At 42.3% G+C, this 18236-nt stretch overlaps 1 protein-coding gene across 2 annotated transcripts in view; it reads left to right on the top strand.

Moving 5' to 3' along the window:
- The window catches only part of LOC139561276 (growth/differentiation factor 11-like), a 42954-nt gene extending 29875 nt beyond the window's left edge, over positions 1 to 13079 (top strand). Inside the window, exons 2-3 of one of the 2 annotated variants that reach the window (XM_071378271.1) lie at positions 6912 to 7285; positions 12573 to 13079. In XM_071378271.1, coding sequence (XP_071234372.1) covers positions 6912 to 7285; positions 12573 to 12950 — 752 coding nt within the window. In that variant the 3' untranslated portion in view covers positions 12951 to 13079. Of the gene's footprint in view, positions 1 to 6911; positions 7286 to 12569 lie in introns of both variants that reach the window. The other variant, XM_071378263.1, reaches the window with a different exon arrangement.
- Positions 13080 to 18236: the final 5157 nt, after the last annotated feature.

Here is an 18236-nt window from a genome sequence, read left to right as displayed (position 1 = left end):
AAGGCTGGCAAACTATCACGGATTACAAAGGGAAACCCAGACGCGACCTGCCAAGTGACGCAAGCCTACCAGACGAGCTAAATGTCTTCTATGTTCGCTTCGAGGCAAGCAACACTGAACCATGCATGAGAGCACCAGCAGTTCGGGCAACTGTGTGATCTCATTCTCCATAGCCAATGTTTGAGTAGGACCTTTTAAACAAGTTAACCGGAGGCCCAAACAGATTAACAGGATGCATACTCAGAGCATGCGCTGACCAGCTGGCGGGTGTCTTCACTGACATTTTCAACCTCTCCCTGACTCATTCTGTAATACCTACATGTTTCAAGCAGACCACCACAGTCCCTGTGCCCTAGGACGACAAAGTAACCTGTCTAAATGACTATCGCTCCGTAGTGCTCACATCTGTAGCCATGAAATGCTTTGAAAGGCTGGTCATGGCTCACATCAACACCGTCATCCAAGACACCCTGGACCCCCTCCAATTCGCATACTACACCAACAGATCCACATATGCGAGAATGCTGTTCATTGACTACAGCTCAGTGTTCAACACCATAGTGCCCTCTAAGCTCATCACTAAGCTCAGGACCCTGGGACTGAACACCTCCCTCTGCAACTGGATCCTGGACTTTCTGACGGGCCGCCCCAGGTGGTGAAGGTAGACAACAACACATCCACCACATTGACCCTCAATACGGGGGCCCCTCAGGGGTGCGTGCTTAGTCCTCTCCTGTACTCCCTGTACACCAACGACTGCGTGGCTGTGCACGACTCCAACATCATCATTAAGATTCATGACGACACGATGGTGGTATCACCGACGACGATGAGACCACCTATAGAGAGAAGGTCAGTGTCCTGGCAGCATGGTGCCAGGACAACAACCTCTCCCTCAACGTCAGCATGGAGCTAAGCACATGCAAAATCCTAGTGGAAAACCTTTCCACCAGACACCGGGAGATGAATTCACTTTTCAGCAGGATAATAACCTAAAACACAAGACCAAATCTACACTGGAGTTGCTTACCAAGAAGACAGTGAATGTTCCTGAGTGGCCGAGTTATAGTTTTGACTTAAATCTACTTGAAAATCTATGGCATGACCTGAAAATGGTTGTCTAGCAATGATCAGCAACCCATTTTGAAAAGAACAATGGGCAAATGTTGGACAATCCAAGTGTGGAAAGCTCGACTTACCCAGAAAGACTCACAGCTGTAATCACTGCCAAAGGTGCTTCTAAAGGTGCTTCTGCATCGGGTGTGAATACTTATGAAATTAGATATTTCTGTATTTCATTTTCAATCAACGTAAAAAAAATCTACAAACATGTTTTCACTTTGTCATTATGGGGTATTGTGTGTAGATGGGTGAGAAAAAACATATATTTAATCAATTTTGAATTCAGGCTGTAACACAACAAAATGTGGAATAAGTCAAGGGGTATGAATACCTTCTGAAGGCACTGAACCTTTATTGTCTCGTACTCCTGCACATCGACTCGGTACTGATACCTTGTGTATATAGCCAAGTTATCATTACTCATTGTGCATTTATTCCTTTTGTTATTATTTTTTCTATATTTTTCTCTCTGCATTGAAGGGAAGGGCCTGTAAGCATTTCACTGTTAGTCTACACCTGTTGTTTACTAAGCATGTGACAAATAATATTTGATTTTAAACACTGCTCACATGTATGAGTCCTCCTTAGTTGTCTTTGTAAGAAAAGCCAGAAGTAGGTGAAGGTTGATATCTCAGTCAACAGTTGAATTGTGTTTCTGAGCATAGCCGCGGGAAATAGGGGTGCTGAGGGTGCTGCAGCACCTCCTGAAAAATCTGAATATAAAAATAAATTGATCAATTCACAAAAGTAGAGGGCTTGTCATTGCATTGAGCCTTTACTAGTCCTGCATTAGCAGACTGATACAGCCGTCTGTAGTGCGACAAATCACAGCAGCCCTACTCCCAAACATCTTCCAGCAGCTATGTTTCTGGGAGGAGATATGGCAGCAGGTACTCTGATGAGAGAGGGGTTGTCATTGCACAGGTAGGTGGTGCTGTATGCAAAACCTGAGCTAGTGCACCAGGTTTGGATAAAGAGGTAAGGGGACTGGGGGATTGGGGAGGGGTTTTCCATTATAAAGAAATGGGTACAGGAAATGAAGACACATAAATGTTACTAGACCCCACTGGCAGAAAAATACTTAACTCTATTCATCAGTAATATTTCCTGGCAAAAGGGATCAAGCTATTTCAAGCCGGGGCTTAAAATCCCATTGGTTTTGAGTGATCTTTACAAGCCTCCCTCATTTAATATGGGTGGAAAGTTCTGCCAAGGTATATGACATAATTAGGCTGCAGGTATGCACATTTCACTGAGTTTCCCTACATTTTTTCCCATTCAAGCTCTATAAAGGCACAAATTGATTTTACCAATCAATGCTCTCATTGTTTAGCATGATGTAGCTCATATGTTGTGCATGTGTGTTTAATAACTTACTGTTATATGGCACTAAATGTAGCATGACCAAGAAAAACCTGCATCTCAGATTACGTAGAAAACTCTACTTTAGGTCTCAGCTTATTGCAGAAGACATATAGAAGAAAGTGAATTGCCAAAGCAACTCAAACCGGTTGTTTCAAGGGAGTCTTTTCTTTCAGCTGTTGGTTAGTTGTTCATTTGGATAAAGGTACAGTGTGGAAAGGTATTGGTAAAGTTTCACCATTCACTATGCATCAGAAAAACAACAACAAATAGTAATCTCAAGTAAACCCGGAGAAAACTGCAGAATCATTCATTCCCGGTTTGGTGTTGATGAGCAAACACAACAACAACACAACACGTTAATTGCTGCGACCCAAGCAACCCACCAAAAGGAACATTGACATATTGTTTGTCCACCGTGAGACACTGTATAATTTACACTCACTAATGACTGGCCCTTGTAATACAGGCTGAAGGACCACGTCTGTCTCTCGCTTGGCACTTATTCAATGTTCCTCTGGACTATTCTAATGGATATAATTCTGTCTTTACCTCATTGAATTCATATTCCTCTATGCATGCCTGCTAAATCAATTACAACATTTGTTCAGTGTAAAAAAAAAGAAGTATTGTTCTGTGTTCTCTTCTAGTCAGTCGAAGTCTGTAAACAATTCACCATTGGCTGCTTAAACCCCGCCCAAAACACAACAACAATTGTGTATGAATAAGTTGTATACCTTTGAAATATAAAATGGGTTCTCTGTGTGAATAGGTGAAAGGACTGTTGTGAAGAAAAACATATTACCATCGCCATAGGTTCGACCTTGACCTTCAAACTCAATTTGGCTATAAGGACTGCACCTCCCCAGCACCCCAAGGATGTAAAAGGCTGACGGTTTTGACCCCTGACCCCATTTCTTAACTAGGCCGAGGTGCCAAAGTGACCTTTTGACCCAGGAAGCCTTGGCAGGTTGCCTGAGCAACCTCAGATTTAGAAATGATTGACAGGTCCCTGCACTTTATGTTAAAATGAGGCAGCAACACACTTCTCAGCAGAGAACAATGAGAGGGAACACAAGCCTTTATTCAGCTGAGTCTCTAGATCATTAACACTCTCGGCTGTCTGCTTCAAGACCAAACTATCTGCAGTCTACCAACTGGTGAATTCTGTGGAAGGTTGCTGTCAATGTTGAATGTAACTCATTGATAATATTTGGTTCATTGTATGTATATAATTTCTTCCATAAAATGTTGGTACTGGATTTAGCAAGGGGCCTCTCAATGCATTGTAATAAATGCATACACCAAATACATGCATTTTTTAAATAAGCATGCCTCCTTTAAAAACAGCGTGCTTCTATTTAAAGTACTTTACCTGGTATGGTGTCATTTAGATTATCTGGTAATAAATCTTGACAGCATTTTTATTTTATTTTTTTTACTTCAGAGACTGCAACAGTAACCATAACTTTTAATTTGGGTGTTACAGAGAATATGTACTCTCCCCAAATGACTATAACATACAGTTTAGCTCTACAGAGCCCATTCAAATCTCCACTAATGTTAGTTAACTGGATCTAGACTAGAAGTGGCTCCAAAACGGCAAATCATTTTGATGGTTTAACTGACGGTTCGATCATGAGTTTGCTCAGGGGATCTATTAACCATTTGATGACTAGTCTTGCTTAGCTGTTTTCCTGGCTCTTCAGACACCCATCTAACTCCCCATCCCTCCTCCTGCCTGTGATTTTGGTGGCAGCTGTGTGGAGATTGGTTTTGACCCCTGATCCCCACATTAGGCGGGATCTCCATGCTATGTCAGTTATTTAGTGGTGAAAACCAATGGCTGCTCTTGGATTTGGAGAGCGGCAAGCTCGCATTGGGTGACATAAGTCAGTTGCTCAATTCCAAATCGACCCAAACCCCTTCCCCCCAGGCACGGTGTAGAACTGAAAGGATTGGATCGGTATAAAGCAATATTATAATAGCTCCAGTGCTCCACCATGATATCTGAAATCTTCATTATGAAGTCGTTTTTTCAAAGGCAATACCTTTTTAACCATCGTAAAGTATGAAAGAAGATATTGACAACATACAACGCTAAACTGATATTTTTAAAGCCATGCTCCAGTCCAGTGTCATTGATCTTCATGTATATGCTGACACCTTGTTTGTGATCTCGTATGTACAGTTGAAGTCGGAAGTTTATATACACTTTAGCCAAATACATTTAAACTCAGTTTTTCACAATTCCTGACATTTAATCCAAGTAAAAATTCCCTGTCTTAGGTCAGTTACGATCACCACTTTATTTTAAGAATGTGAAATGTCAGAATAATAGTAGAGAGAATTATTTATTGCCGCTTCTATTTCTTTCATCACATTCCCAGTGGGTCAGAAGTTTACATACACTCAATTAGTATTTGGTAGCATTGCCTTTAAATTGTTTAACTTGGGTCAAATGTTTCAGGTAGCATTCCACAAGCTTCCCACAATAAGTTGTGTGAATTTTGTCCATTCCTCCTGACAGAGCTGGTGTAACTGAGTCAAGTTTGTAGGCCTCCTTGCTCACACACGCTTTTTCAGTTCTGCCCACAAATGTTCTATAGGATTGAGGTCAGGGCTTTGTGATGTCCACTCCAATACCTTGACTTTGTTGTCCTTAAGCCATTTTGCCACACCTTTGGAAGTATGCTTGGGGTCATTGTCCATTTGGAAGACCCATTTGCGACCAAGCTTTAACTTCCTGACTGATGTCTTGAGATGTTGCTTCAATATATCCACATCATTTTCCTACCACATGATGCCATCTATTTTGTGAAGTACACCAGTCCCTCCTGCAGCAAAGCACCCCCACAACATGATGCTTCCATCCCCGTGCTTCACAGTTGGGATGGTGTTCTTCGGCTTGTAAGCCTCCTCCTTTTCCCTCCAAACATAACAATGGTCATTATGGCCAAACAGTTCTATTTTTGTTTCATCAGACCAGAGGACATTTCTCCAAAAAGTACGATCTTTGTCCCCATGTACAGTTGCAAACTGTAGTCTGGCTTTTTTATGGCGGTTTTGGAGCAGTGGCTTCTTCCTTGCTGAGCGGCCTTTCAGGTTATGTCGATATAGGACATGTTTTACTGTGGATATAGACACTTTTGTACCTGTTTACTCCAGCATCTTCACAAGGTCCTTTGCTGTTGTTCTGGGATTGATTTGCACTTTTCGCACCAAGGTACATTCATCTCTAGGAGACAGAATGCGTCTCCTTCCTGAGCGGTATGATGGCTGCGCGGTCCCATGGTGTTTATACTTGCGTACTATTGTTTGTACAGATGAACGTGGTACCTTCAGGCATTTGGAAATTGCTCCCAAGGATGAACCAGACTTGTGGAGGTCTACAATTTTTCTTGGCTGATTTCTTTTGATTTTCCCATGATGTCAACCAAAGAGGCACTGAGTTTGAAGGTAGGCCTTGAAATACATCCACAGGTACACCTCCAATTGACTCAAATGATGTCAATTAGCCTATCAGAAGCTTCTAAAGCCATGACATCATTTTCTGGAATTTTCCAAGCTGTTTAAAGGCATAGTCAACTTAGTGTATGTAAACTTCTGTGATACAGTGAACTTATAAAGTGAAATAATCTGTCTGTAAACAATTGTTGGAAAAATTACTTGTGTCATGCACAAAGTAGATGTCCTCACCAACTTGCCAAAACTATAGTTTGTTAACAAGAAATTTGTGGAGTGGTTGAAAAACGAGTTTTACTGACTCCAACCTAAGTGTATGTAAACTTTCGACTTCAACTGCATATCTATGTACAGGCAACTGCCAAAATAAAGGAAACACCAACATAAATTGTCTTAATAGGGTGTTGGGCCACCACAAGCCAGAACGGCTTCATAGATGCCATAGTGTCTGAAACTCTATCGGAGGGATGTGACACCATTCTTCTACAAGAAATTCCATCATTTGTTTTTGTTTTGATGGTGGTGGAAAACGCTGTCTCGGGTGATGCTCCATAATCAACTCATAAGTGTTCAATTGGGTTGAGATCTGGTGACAGAGAAGGCCATGGTATATGGTTTACATTGTTTCCATGCTCATCAAACCATTCAGTGACCACTCGTGCCCTGTGGATGGGGGTATTGCTATCCTATGGGATCGTAGCCATGATAGCCAAAATAATGGCCTGCCCAGCATTTTTATACATGACCCTATTGATTTTTTTATTTAACCTTTATTTAACTAAGCATGGTGGGATGTAAATTGCTTAATTAACTCAGGAACCACACCTGTGTGGAAGCACCTGCTTTCAATATACTTTGTATCCCTCATTTACTCAAGTGTTCCCCTTATTTTGGCAGTTACTTGTATTTACAGATATGAAACCTTTATTCATGTGGAAACCCTCTCTGTCTCTGTCCCACAGCGGAGCCCTTGGTGCAGGTGGATGGCAAGCCCAGCTGCTGCTTCTTCAAGTTCAGCCCCAAGCTCATGTTCACCAAGGTTCTGAAGGCTCAGCTGTGGGTGTACCTACGACCGCTGCAGCAGACCTCCACCATCTACCTGCAGATCCTCAGGCTGAAGCCCGTCACGGAGAAGGGCAGCCGCCACATCCGGATCCGCTCGCTGAAGATCGAGCTCAACTCCCGTGTGGGCCACTGGCAGAGCATCGACTTCAAAAACGTGCTGCAGAACTGGTTCAAGCAGCCGCACACCAACTGGGGGATCGACATCAACGCCTTCGATGAGAGCGGCAACGACCTGGCAGTGACCTCGCTAAGACCGGGGGAGGAAGGGCTGGTAAGGACCCTCAGACCTGTCGCAGCCTTACCCACTGACACAATGACACTTTGGCCTTTTATAAATTAGATTTGCTCACCTCCTGCGTCCTCTCTCGCCTCCTTTTGAACAAGGTCAAAGTTAATCGAGGAGAGTCGGCGAGGAGAGTGAACATGAATGTCAATGCGCTTGCTTGAATTGAGACGGTTCTTCTCCACTCGCGCATCATTAGGCTAATTACGGTTACGGGGTGGATCCCCAAATAAATCTGTAGTGTTAAAAACAAATTCAGTTGTGCAAGACGTTTTATAGATAAAACAATAAGCAGCATATTGTTTTTAAACGTGCATGTTTTTCTCCTCTGACAAAACAAGGGCTGATGTTAAACCTTTATCAAGGGGGTGTGGCAGATTTCAAAACTCTTCCATGGTAGGATACACATGAGTATCATCGATGAAAGGTGGTTATCGAGAAGGGGAGGACACTCTTCCGTTTGCCTACTAATGAATTGACACTCCTCGACCACTTATCAGTTTCCGGGTCTCAGAGGAGAGGATGGTCTTTTGCCCAAATGAAAAAAAAACTATGTAAATTAATCTCTCCTCGATCCCTGGCATCCTCTCTTCATGCCTCCTTCTCAAAATGCATTGGAAAAGAAAGTCTAAAGGGAGGGACCTTGGACCTTCTCCTCCAATACAGTTGAGAAATAGGCAGGGAGATAGAAAGCGAAGAATCAAGGAAAGATCACTTGAGAGCCATTGGCAGGGCCGGCTCTAGCCTTTTGGGGGCCCTAAGCGAGATTTGGTTGGGCCCCAGCTAGCCAATCTCAAACCCAAATGACTACATACAGTAAGTCAAGTTTCTTCCCCATTAAGCATCACGAAATGGTAACCCACTAGTAATTTCATTTGGTTCAGCTCTTCACAGCATGGCCCAGGGGTTGACTCTGGCCTCTCAGCCAATGAATCCTTGCACAGCAGCAAGCTCTGTTTTTCTTAAGGAGAAGAAGAAAGACAGAGGCCTGTGTACAAAAATAAAACAAAACACAAAAAGTAAAGAAAGAGGCAAACTCCCCTCTGAACCTATATTTTTTTGCTTTCCCCCATAGCAACAAAAGCCCTAAAGCGCAAGCCGATGTGGGTTGACCCTTCTGGCCTCAGCTTATTTATTCTGTTGAAAGCATCACAAAAAACTACTCAAGTCTAAATTGGGATTTCTGTGGAGAGATGAGGGCTTTGTAAAATAAACATGCTGGAGTAAAATATTCGCTGCTCTCGCATGCCCAAGGGTCAAGGTTATGGTAACCTGTGGATGACTCCAGAGATCATAGATCAAGCTAAGCGTATAGAATGTTGGCCATTCAATTTATGTTAACAGAGGTCAGCTTTGCATCAACTGATACGACTGACATCTTCCCCTCAGTATTATGTGTCTTTAAAACCAGGGTTGGGTAGGGCACTTTTTAAATGTAATCCGTTACATTTACTAGTTACATGTCCAAAATCATACTCAGTAACCTAACTTTTGGATTACCCAAACTCAGTAACGTAATCAGATTATGGTCGACGTGGTCGACGTGAGTAAGACATTTAAGATGACATCCCTAGCCACGTCTTCAGAGCATGTGCAGACCAGCTGGGTGAAATGTTTGCGGACATATTTAATCTCTCCCTATCCCAGTCTGTTGTCCCCACTTGGTTCAAGATGTCCACCATTGTTCCTGTACCCCAAAAAGCAAAGGTACAGTGCCTTCGGAAAGTATTCAGACCCCTTGACTTTTTCCACATTTTGTTACATTACAGCCTTATTCTAAAATTGATTAAATGAATACAAAAATCCTCCGCAATCTACACACAATACCCCATAATGACAAAGTAAAAAACGTTTTTTAGAAATGTTTGCAAATTTATTACAAATAAAAACCAGAAATACCTTATTTACATAAGTATTCAGCCCCTTTGCAATGAGACTCGAAATTGAGCTTCTCGACTCCAGCGTCGGTCATTACAGAATGCAGCACCCATCATACGAAGCATCGGGGAGAGCTCGTGTTCCGGTTGGTGGTGACGTCGGGTCCGGGGGCCGCTATTGATGGAACCGAGGGTGCCTAAGCCAGCTCTTCGGGCTGTCACGCCCTAGCTGGCTCGAGAGGTTCTTGCCCCGGTTGGCTCGGAAGGCACCCATCTCACGTCAGGCCTCAGCCGGATCGTCTGTTTTTTACGCCCAGCCGGCTCGTCAGGCTGCTACGCCTCCGCCGGATCATCGGGCACCCATGCCTCAGCGGGATCGACATGCTTTCACATCCCAGCTGGATCGTCGGGCTCCTATGCCTCAGCCGGCTTGTCCAGCGCCCGTGCCTCGGCTGGCCCGTCAGGCTCGCCCAGGTGGGATGCCTGGAGATGGGGAAATGACAAATATAGGGGAGGTAATAAACAGATGATTGAGTCCAGGTGAGTACAATAATCGCTGATGCTCGTGACGAGGGTAAGGCAGGTGTGTGTAATGATGGTGGCAGGAGTGCGTAATGCTGGGGAGCCTGGCACCTTCGAGCACCAGGGAGGGGGAGGCAGGCGTGACACTGACAGAGCTTGAGAAGATCTGCAGAGAAGAATGGGAGAAACTCCCCAAATACAGGTGTGCCAAGCTTGTAACGTCATACTCAAGAGGAATCAATGCTGTAATTGCTGCCAAATGTGCTTCAACATAGTACTGAGTAAATGGTCTGAATACTTATGTAAATGTGATATTTCCATTTTTTATTTGTAATAAATTAGCAAACATTTCTATAAACTGTTTTTGCTTTGTCATTATGAGGTGTTGTGTGTAGAACGATGAGGGAACAAAAACTATTTAATCAATTTTAGAATAAGGTTGTAATGCAACAAAATGTTGTAAAAGTCAAGGAGTCTGAATACTTTCCGAAGGCACTGTTTTTAGTTTTTATTTAGCCTTTATTTAACTAGGAAAGTCAGTTAAGAACAAATTCTTATTTACAATGACAACTGTAACTGTACTAAATGACTATCGCCCCATAGCCCTCACTTCTGTCATCATGAAGTGCTTTGAGAGGCTAGTTACATAAAATGTTTTGTCATTTAGCAGACGCTTTTATCCAGAGCGACTTACAGGAGCAATTAGGGTTAAGTGGTTTGCACAAGGGCACATAGACAGGTTTTTCACCTAGTTGGCTCAGGGATTTGTCTACCTGCCCCCATCATATCACCTTCACCTTACCCGACATCCACTACAATTTGCACACCGCCCCAACAGATTCATGGATGTAAATCGCCATCGCTCTGCACACTGCCCTATCCCATCTGGACAGGAGGAATACGTATTTAAGAATGCTGTTCATCGACTACAGCTCAAACTTCAACACCATATTGCCCTCCAAAATCATCACTAAGCTCGGGGCCCTGGGTCTGAACCCCGCACTGTGCAACTGAGTCCTGGACTTCCGGACGGGCCGACCTCAGGTGAGTGTAAGCAACAACATCTCTGCTACGCTGATCCCCAACACGGGGGCCCCACAAGGGTGTGTGCTCAGCACCCTCCTGTACTCCCTGTTCACCCATGACTGCGTGGCCACCCATGTCTCCAACTCAATCATCAAGTTTACAGACGACACAACAGTGGTAGGCCTGATTACCAACAACAACAAGACAGCCTACAGGGAGGAGGTGAGGGCCCTGGTGGAGTGGTGCCAGGAAAATAACCTATCCCTCAAAGACAACAAAACGAAGGAGCTGATCATGAACTTTAGGAGACAGCAGAGGGGGAACGCCCCCATTCATATCGACGGAACCAAAGTAGAGAGGGTGAAAAGCTTCAAGTTCCTCTGCGTGCACATCACTGACAACCTGAAATGGTCCATCCACACAGATAGTGTGGTGAAGGCACCGCAACAGTGCCTCTTCAACCTCAGGAGGCTGAAGAAATTTGGCTTGGCCACTAAGACCCTAGTGAACTTCTACAGATGCACCATTGAGAGCATCCTGTCTGGCTGTATAACCGCCTGGCAACAGCGGGGCTCTCCAGAGGGTGGTGCGGTCAGCCCAACGCATCACCGGGGGCACACTGCCTGCCCTCCAGGACATCTACAGCACACCCAGGGTCACAGGAAGGCCAAGAAGATCATCAAGGACCTCAGCCACCCGAGCCAAGACCTGTTCATCCCGCTATCATCTAGAAGTCGGAGACAGTACAGGTGCATCAAAGCTGGGACCAAGAGGCTGAAAAACAACTTCTATCTCCAGGCCATCAGCCTGTTAAATAGTCACAACTAGCCGGCCCTGACCAGTACCCTGCCCTGAACTTCAGTCACTGTTACTAGCCGGCTACCACCCGGTACTCAACCCTGCACCTTAGAGACATAGTCATTGAACACTGGTCATTTTAATAATGTTTACATACTGTTTACATACTGTTTTAACCATAACCTTCATAATGTACAGTATATACTGTATTCTAGTCCAGGCTCATCCTATATAACTACTGCTGTAAACACCTTTTCTATTCATATACTGTCCATAATGTCTCCACACCATCATATACATATACAGTATATTTATATTCCGGACTCTGACATTGCTTGTTGTAATATTTATATATTTCTTAATTCCTTTCTTTATATTTTTGGAATTTGTGTGTATTGTTAGGTATTACTGCACTGTTGGAGCTAGGAACATAAGAATTTCGCTACACCCACAATAACGTCTGCAAAATATGTGTATGCAACCAATACAATTTGATTAGATTTTTTGGGATTACTTTCTGTTACTTTTGGATTTCTTTCCCCTTAAGAGGCATTAGAAGAACGCAAAAAATATGCATCAAATGTATTTGATGTATCATCACAGTGGTCTCTGGTGGAACAAACTTCAATTTTTGCCTATTTTCAATGCTGATTGAATGTCATTGAGAAAACAGAAAGGTGTAAATGCATTTTTTCACAAACATCCTTTCTGAATTTAAAAGTAATCCAATAAGTAACCAAGTTTTTCAAAAAGTATCTGTAATCTGATTACAATATTTTTTGCTGGTAACGTAACTGATTAGTTACAGTTTTTTGGTAATCATATTACATGTAACTGATTACATGTAATCAGTTACTCTCCAACCCTGTTAAAACCATAGGTAGTAAGAGGAGTGCATCAGTTTTATTTTTTCTCCAGTGACGTTAATCGTCCCAGTACTCCAGGTTTTTTCCTAGAAGCATTACTCGCCTCACTGTTGAGTTCTATCTTAATCACCTCCATTCTCCTCCTGTCCCCGCTCCTTTCCCCTCCCCCTCCCCTGATTCCAGCAGCCGTTCCTGGAGGTTAAGGTTCTCGAGACGACCAAACGTTCCCGACGTAACCTGGGACTGGACTGCGACGAGCACTCCACTGAATCCCGCTGCTGCCGCTACCCGCTAACGGTGGACTTTGAGGCTTTCGGCTGGGACTGGATCATCGCTCCCAAGCGCTACAAGGCCAACTACTGTTCGGGCCAGTGCGAATACATGTTCATGCAGAAGTATCCACACACCCACCTGGTACAACACGCCAACCCCAGAGGCTCAGCAGGGCCCTGCTGTACCCCTACCAAGATGTCGCCCATCAACATGCTCTACTTTAACGACAAGCAGCAGATCATCCACGGCAAGATCCCTGGCATGGTGGTGGACAGGTGTGGCTGCTCTTAGACCCAACGGAAGTCATGCATACTCGTGCACGCCTAACTCCACATCATTTCCACCCAAAACCCTGACTAAGCGCTCCTCTGGCACCAGACTTTATCCCCCTTCTCACTCCGCCACAAAACATCCCACTGGACCTGCATTCTCTTAGTTATTCATTTTAGTCAAACGTAAAAATGAAATATGAAATGAAGATAGGACTGAGGCTGAGTGGTAGAAATATATATTGAATATTATAAAGGGGATGTGTCTGTGGAGCAGCTTGAGAAACTTATGGTAAATAAGACAAAACTATGTTTTAGGTGTTTGTTCGTTTGTGGTTGGTTTTCTTCAAAAAAAAGTTTGAAAGAAAATGTCTATCAGGTTTCTTGAAAAGATGGTGTCTTTGTTGAAATGTCCTGGATAGTGGATCCAGGCTGATGGAGGGAGACATTCCTAAGCAGTTACAGTATATTATAATTTTTCCACATCTTTACTTCCAAGCAAATTCAGTTCTGAGGTGAGGGGCCAAACTGTTTTATCTGTGTAAAAAATGCTTTATTCACATATTATACTCCTATCAACGGGATTTGTTTCACAACCAAGACATTTATGGACAGTGCCAATAGAGGGGGACTTCGTCTACTAATTACCAGTGCTATTGTGCAATGCTTCACTTTTAGCATCTTTATGTCATTACAAAACAAATCTCCCTTACTTGTCTACTTTTAGACTTAAAAGTTGATGAAATGAATCCAACATTTTATGAAAATACTGTTCTAAAGGTTTAAAGTGTTGAGATCCAAAGCCAAACTCTGTGCCCTTTGAACCCGTTCAGTTATTTTGAGAAAAATAAGAAAAGAAAGGAGTTATTTCACTACCTTTAAAGGGGCAGTGCAGTCAAAAACGTGATTTCCCTATGTTTTATATTATTACCACACTGAGGTTGGAATAATATTGTGAAAACTATGATAATACCCTTTTAGTGTAAGAGCTGTTTGAAAAAGCCGCCTGAAATTTCAGCTTGTTTTGCAAGGGTGGGGTTTTGGACCACCTGGCGACATCACCAGGTGGTATGAGTTAATAAACCAATAACAGAGAGTTTGCCCTCCTCTCTGACAATAGGCAAGTTAATTTTGCATGGCCCGGTGCCCCGTGTAGGTGGAGTTTGTACATGTTAGACCATTCCATTGGTCCTTAAGTGAAATCTCCAGCCACCCGGGGCACCGGGCCATGCCAAACAAACTTGCCCAATAACAGCAAGTTTTCAGGTTACATGTCCTTCCCATTAGCCTCCTCCAATTAGGCTCCTCACTCAGACCACTCAAATTCCTTCTTGAGGAATAGCTTCGTGCTAAGAAGCTATTTTTGTTTCTTTTTTAATATTTTTATTGAAAACAATCACAGTAAGGTACTTAATTGATACCAAGAAATTATTTGATATTGAGATAAAAACACCTGCAATGGACCTTTAAAAGTGAACAGGAAAGGGTTGTAATACACATTCTATCTGTTTTACTGCAGAAGCTCACATAACAGCTCAGATGACCTCAATATCAACCTGCGCACAATGTTTAGATGAACTAAGACAAACATGTCAAAGCTACACTCATAAAACCTTCTGGTTGGTCTAGGGAACACAATTTTAGAATTCAAGATTTGGCTTGTTAGATTTTTGTATAGTCCATCTTTGGATATCTATTACATATCAACTAAATCAAGAGAATGATGCAAGGGTGCCAGTTTACACTACTGTAATTGTCAGATTATTTTGTATGGAGTAAATTCACAGTGAAAGGGAACCCCACAAGTACATCTGGTCCACATGAATATAGCCTACTTAGGCGGTGTTTACACATGCAAGCAAATTCTGATCTTTTTCCCACTAATTGGTCTTTTGACCAATCACATCAGATCTTTTTCAGAGTGGACCCGATTGATCAGAAGACAGATTAGTGAAAAAAAGATCAGACTTGGGCTACCTGTGTAAACGCAGCCTTATATACTTCTGTTATTTTCACTCTGCACACTGTGCATTTAGCATTCCCATTTACACAAACAAACCTAATGATCAGAGGAACAAATTTATTCTGACAAGTTGCTATGGTGGGAATGTTGGTTGTGGCAAAGGAGACAACCTTGTGTTGGAAAGAAAATCAAATGCTTGATTGACATAGGCCTTCATACTAGTAAGTAAAGGGAAGAGCTAGATTGTGAGTCATATAGAAAATAAGGAACATTGATACGGACAAGAATACAGCTGAAATGCCATTTCTAGTTTAGAGAGAACATATATTTTGATTGAATATTTCAATGCCCCCACCCCCACCTCAACTGCATCTGTAACATGCAGTAAATATTGGAAGTGCTTGAACGTAGTGTAGATTAGAAAGTCTGTCGTGTCTCCTGGATGTCAAAGTGAAGATATCCCTTTGTTAAAAACGAAAGCACTATGCTGTTGGATAAAGGAAGAGCCTTCTGACATTATATATAAATAATATATGTATATAATAAAAAGGGGTACAAAAAATACTTTCTGGGCACTACCTTACCAACAATAAATTTTGCACTATGGGACGTTCATGGCGTGAGGAGTCGTGTTGTTGTTTGTGTTTGTATTTTACCTTATCGAGCACAAGAGCTTTTACAATTGAAAAAAGAACGGTCCAAGCGTCTGGCGATACACCATGTGGATAGACTAGTGAGCCTATCACTTATTTTGTTACCATCACGCTTTCCTGACTTCCTTTTCGTCTGAAGCGGAGGCCTGTCCATATTCTCACGCTCCTCTTACACTCAACTCAGAAACCTGGACTGACCAGCGGCCAAAAGGCCTCCTCGCCCTCCCGGGGTGATAAGTCGTGTGTTACAAGTGTCTGGACCGATGAACATAGAACGCTTTAAACTGGAAATGCCCCTCCGTCAACTTCAATCAATCTGTCATCAACTCTGAGAGACTTTTGTCCTTTTGAATTTGAGCGACTTGTGTTGACAGTCTAACACAGACATGTTTTGCCTTTGTGTGTTTTGAGTGAAAGTGCCCATATTAGAATGGGAAAAAGTATCCAGGGATCGTTAGCCAAAGTAGAGGATGATATGTGTGCTGTAACTTTTGTAACTGCAGGAATATATATGCTAAACAATTTCAAAGGGAGAAAAAAACGTGGTATGGGCAGCGGTTGGAAACAATTCAACTGGTCAAGTGTCTCTGTATTTATTAAGATCAAATCAATGAATTTCAAAGTATGTCTACCTCACTTCAGCGTTCTGTTATAAATTTGACAGTTAGGTTTTGTTATGAGTTAATCTGTGCAAACTTGTAACCTGGATAGTAAACCCAAAAAAGTAGACTAAAGCCACAGAGTCACCTTGGTCTCAAGTCAAGATTGAGTAATTGACAGCTGAGTTCAAAAGAGTGACTGAAGCAAATAGCTAAAGGTAATGTATACTGACAAAAGAAGAAGAAAATGGCTGTGGCCAGGAGGAACATGGCTGAACTCTGGTTAAGGCTGTGGATAAAGTTGCATTTTGAATTTTTGTGTCTGTATACCGGTATGTGTAAGAAAGTGTTTTCATATATATAAATATATGAGAGGAAAAAATCTCTATGTAAATAAATACCCAAATGTTGACATTTTATGTTTTGGACAGGTTCTCCGCTTCTGTTTTTGCCAACTTTCTTTTGCTTTCATTTGTTCATCATGTTCTGTAGATAAAATTCACCCCAACATTGTAGTTTAATGGTTGTGCATATTAATAATTGTTCCATGGTTATTTTTTATTTTTTTGTTATTTGTTTTATTTTGTACAATAAATCATTTATTTAGCTTACGAAATTCACGGCTGATTGATTGACCTTTCCCTGTGTTTCTCTGGCTACCCCTACCCTACCCTAGCCCACTGCCACACCTTACTTGTGGCATTTCCAGCTCCTAACTTATAAACATACCTGTCATGGGTCACACAAAATGCATTTAAGAGGTCAGGTACTGCCTGGTGGCATCCTGACTCTTGGGATGGTTAAGGGTTGAGGGTAACAGGAAACTCTGACATATTAATTCTGAGGCTAATTGGTGGAAGAGAGAGAGGAGGAGAGAAACAGGCCCGAAGAGAAAGGTTTAGTGTTGGGAGGCTATTGTTTAGATTTCGTACGGGATCTAGCATGACCCAATTTATATGTTACCTGATAGGACGGCCTCTCATTAACCTAATTTAGCGAATCAATGGGGGACAAATGAGACTGAACACGGAGCTCTTTACTGATGCAAATGCACACAGACCACCCCAGAGAAGAGAACATTGACGCCAGCAATGACATAAACCTTACGACATGCTCACACAAAAACATTACCAAACAAAACATTCACACACTCCTCTGCCCATAATCACACACTGAAAATCAAACTCTCACCTATGCGCACACATAGATAGATATTCACAACTCATTTCTGGCCTATATGGACCACTAAAAGCCACAGGGGACCTGTTCTCAGTCAATGTCGTCTTCAATGAAAAACTGTCAAACTAGTAGAGTACAGATCATTTGAGGGAGGGTGAGAGAGCTCTCAAATTCATGCTGCCAAAAGGACAATCAGATCCCCTCAGGTAAGCTACAAGTGACAGGCACTGGTTAAAGTGCTAAAGTGGCAATTATTTAGCTACTAACACTTTGTCCAACTTCCACAACTACTTCTTATCATCATTAGTCATTTACATTGGTATCACAAACATTACAGCTAAATTTGTCACCATACTTTAACACATAAAACCACTGACAACAGCTACAAATCATAAAATAAACCTGTTTAAATGCATTCGAGGGGAAAACAGGAAAAATATTCAAATCTTACAAAACTCCCAAGAAAGAGGGTTGGGAAGTTTATGATTGCAGCAATAGCCATAAGGTGAAGAAAAGTGAATTGAAGGTGAATTGGGGGCAGCACTCAATAGGATTGATTGCTTAACACAGTAATCAGTAACACCTTTATGTCCTGCTCAATAACAGATCAGTGTTCAGAGAGGGAGGTTGTTCAAGAAAAAAGATAACACTTGTTCACTTGTGTGAAGGATGAAAGAGACCAATTCTGCCCATTTCAGGGACGCTTCAACTTCAAGTGATAATTGCCTCCATCCCGAATTACTGTCTCAGGGAATATTCAAGTGTTTTGATTAAATTGGTTAAATATGAAGAAAAAAAACAGTATTGGTGTTGTTAGTAGGTATTGCTGGTGCTATAGCATATGGTTAAGGAGACCTTTAGCTGGAGTTTGATTTAAATGATATTGTGAAATGTAATAAGAACAATGTCAGAAG

This window comes from Salvelinus alpinus, chromosome 2, assembly GCF_045679555.1.
Source record: "Salvelinus alpinus chromosome 2, SLU_Salpinus.1, whole genome shotgun sequence".
Lineage (NCBI taxonomy): Eukaryota > Metazoa > Chordata > Actinopteri > Salmoniformes > Salmonidae > Salvelinus > Salvelinus alpinus.
Note: the sequence above shows the minus strand (reverse complement) of the source record. Positions and strands in the feature narration are given on the sequence as shown.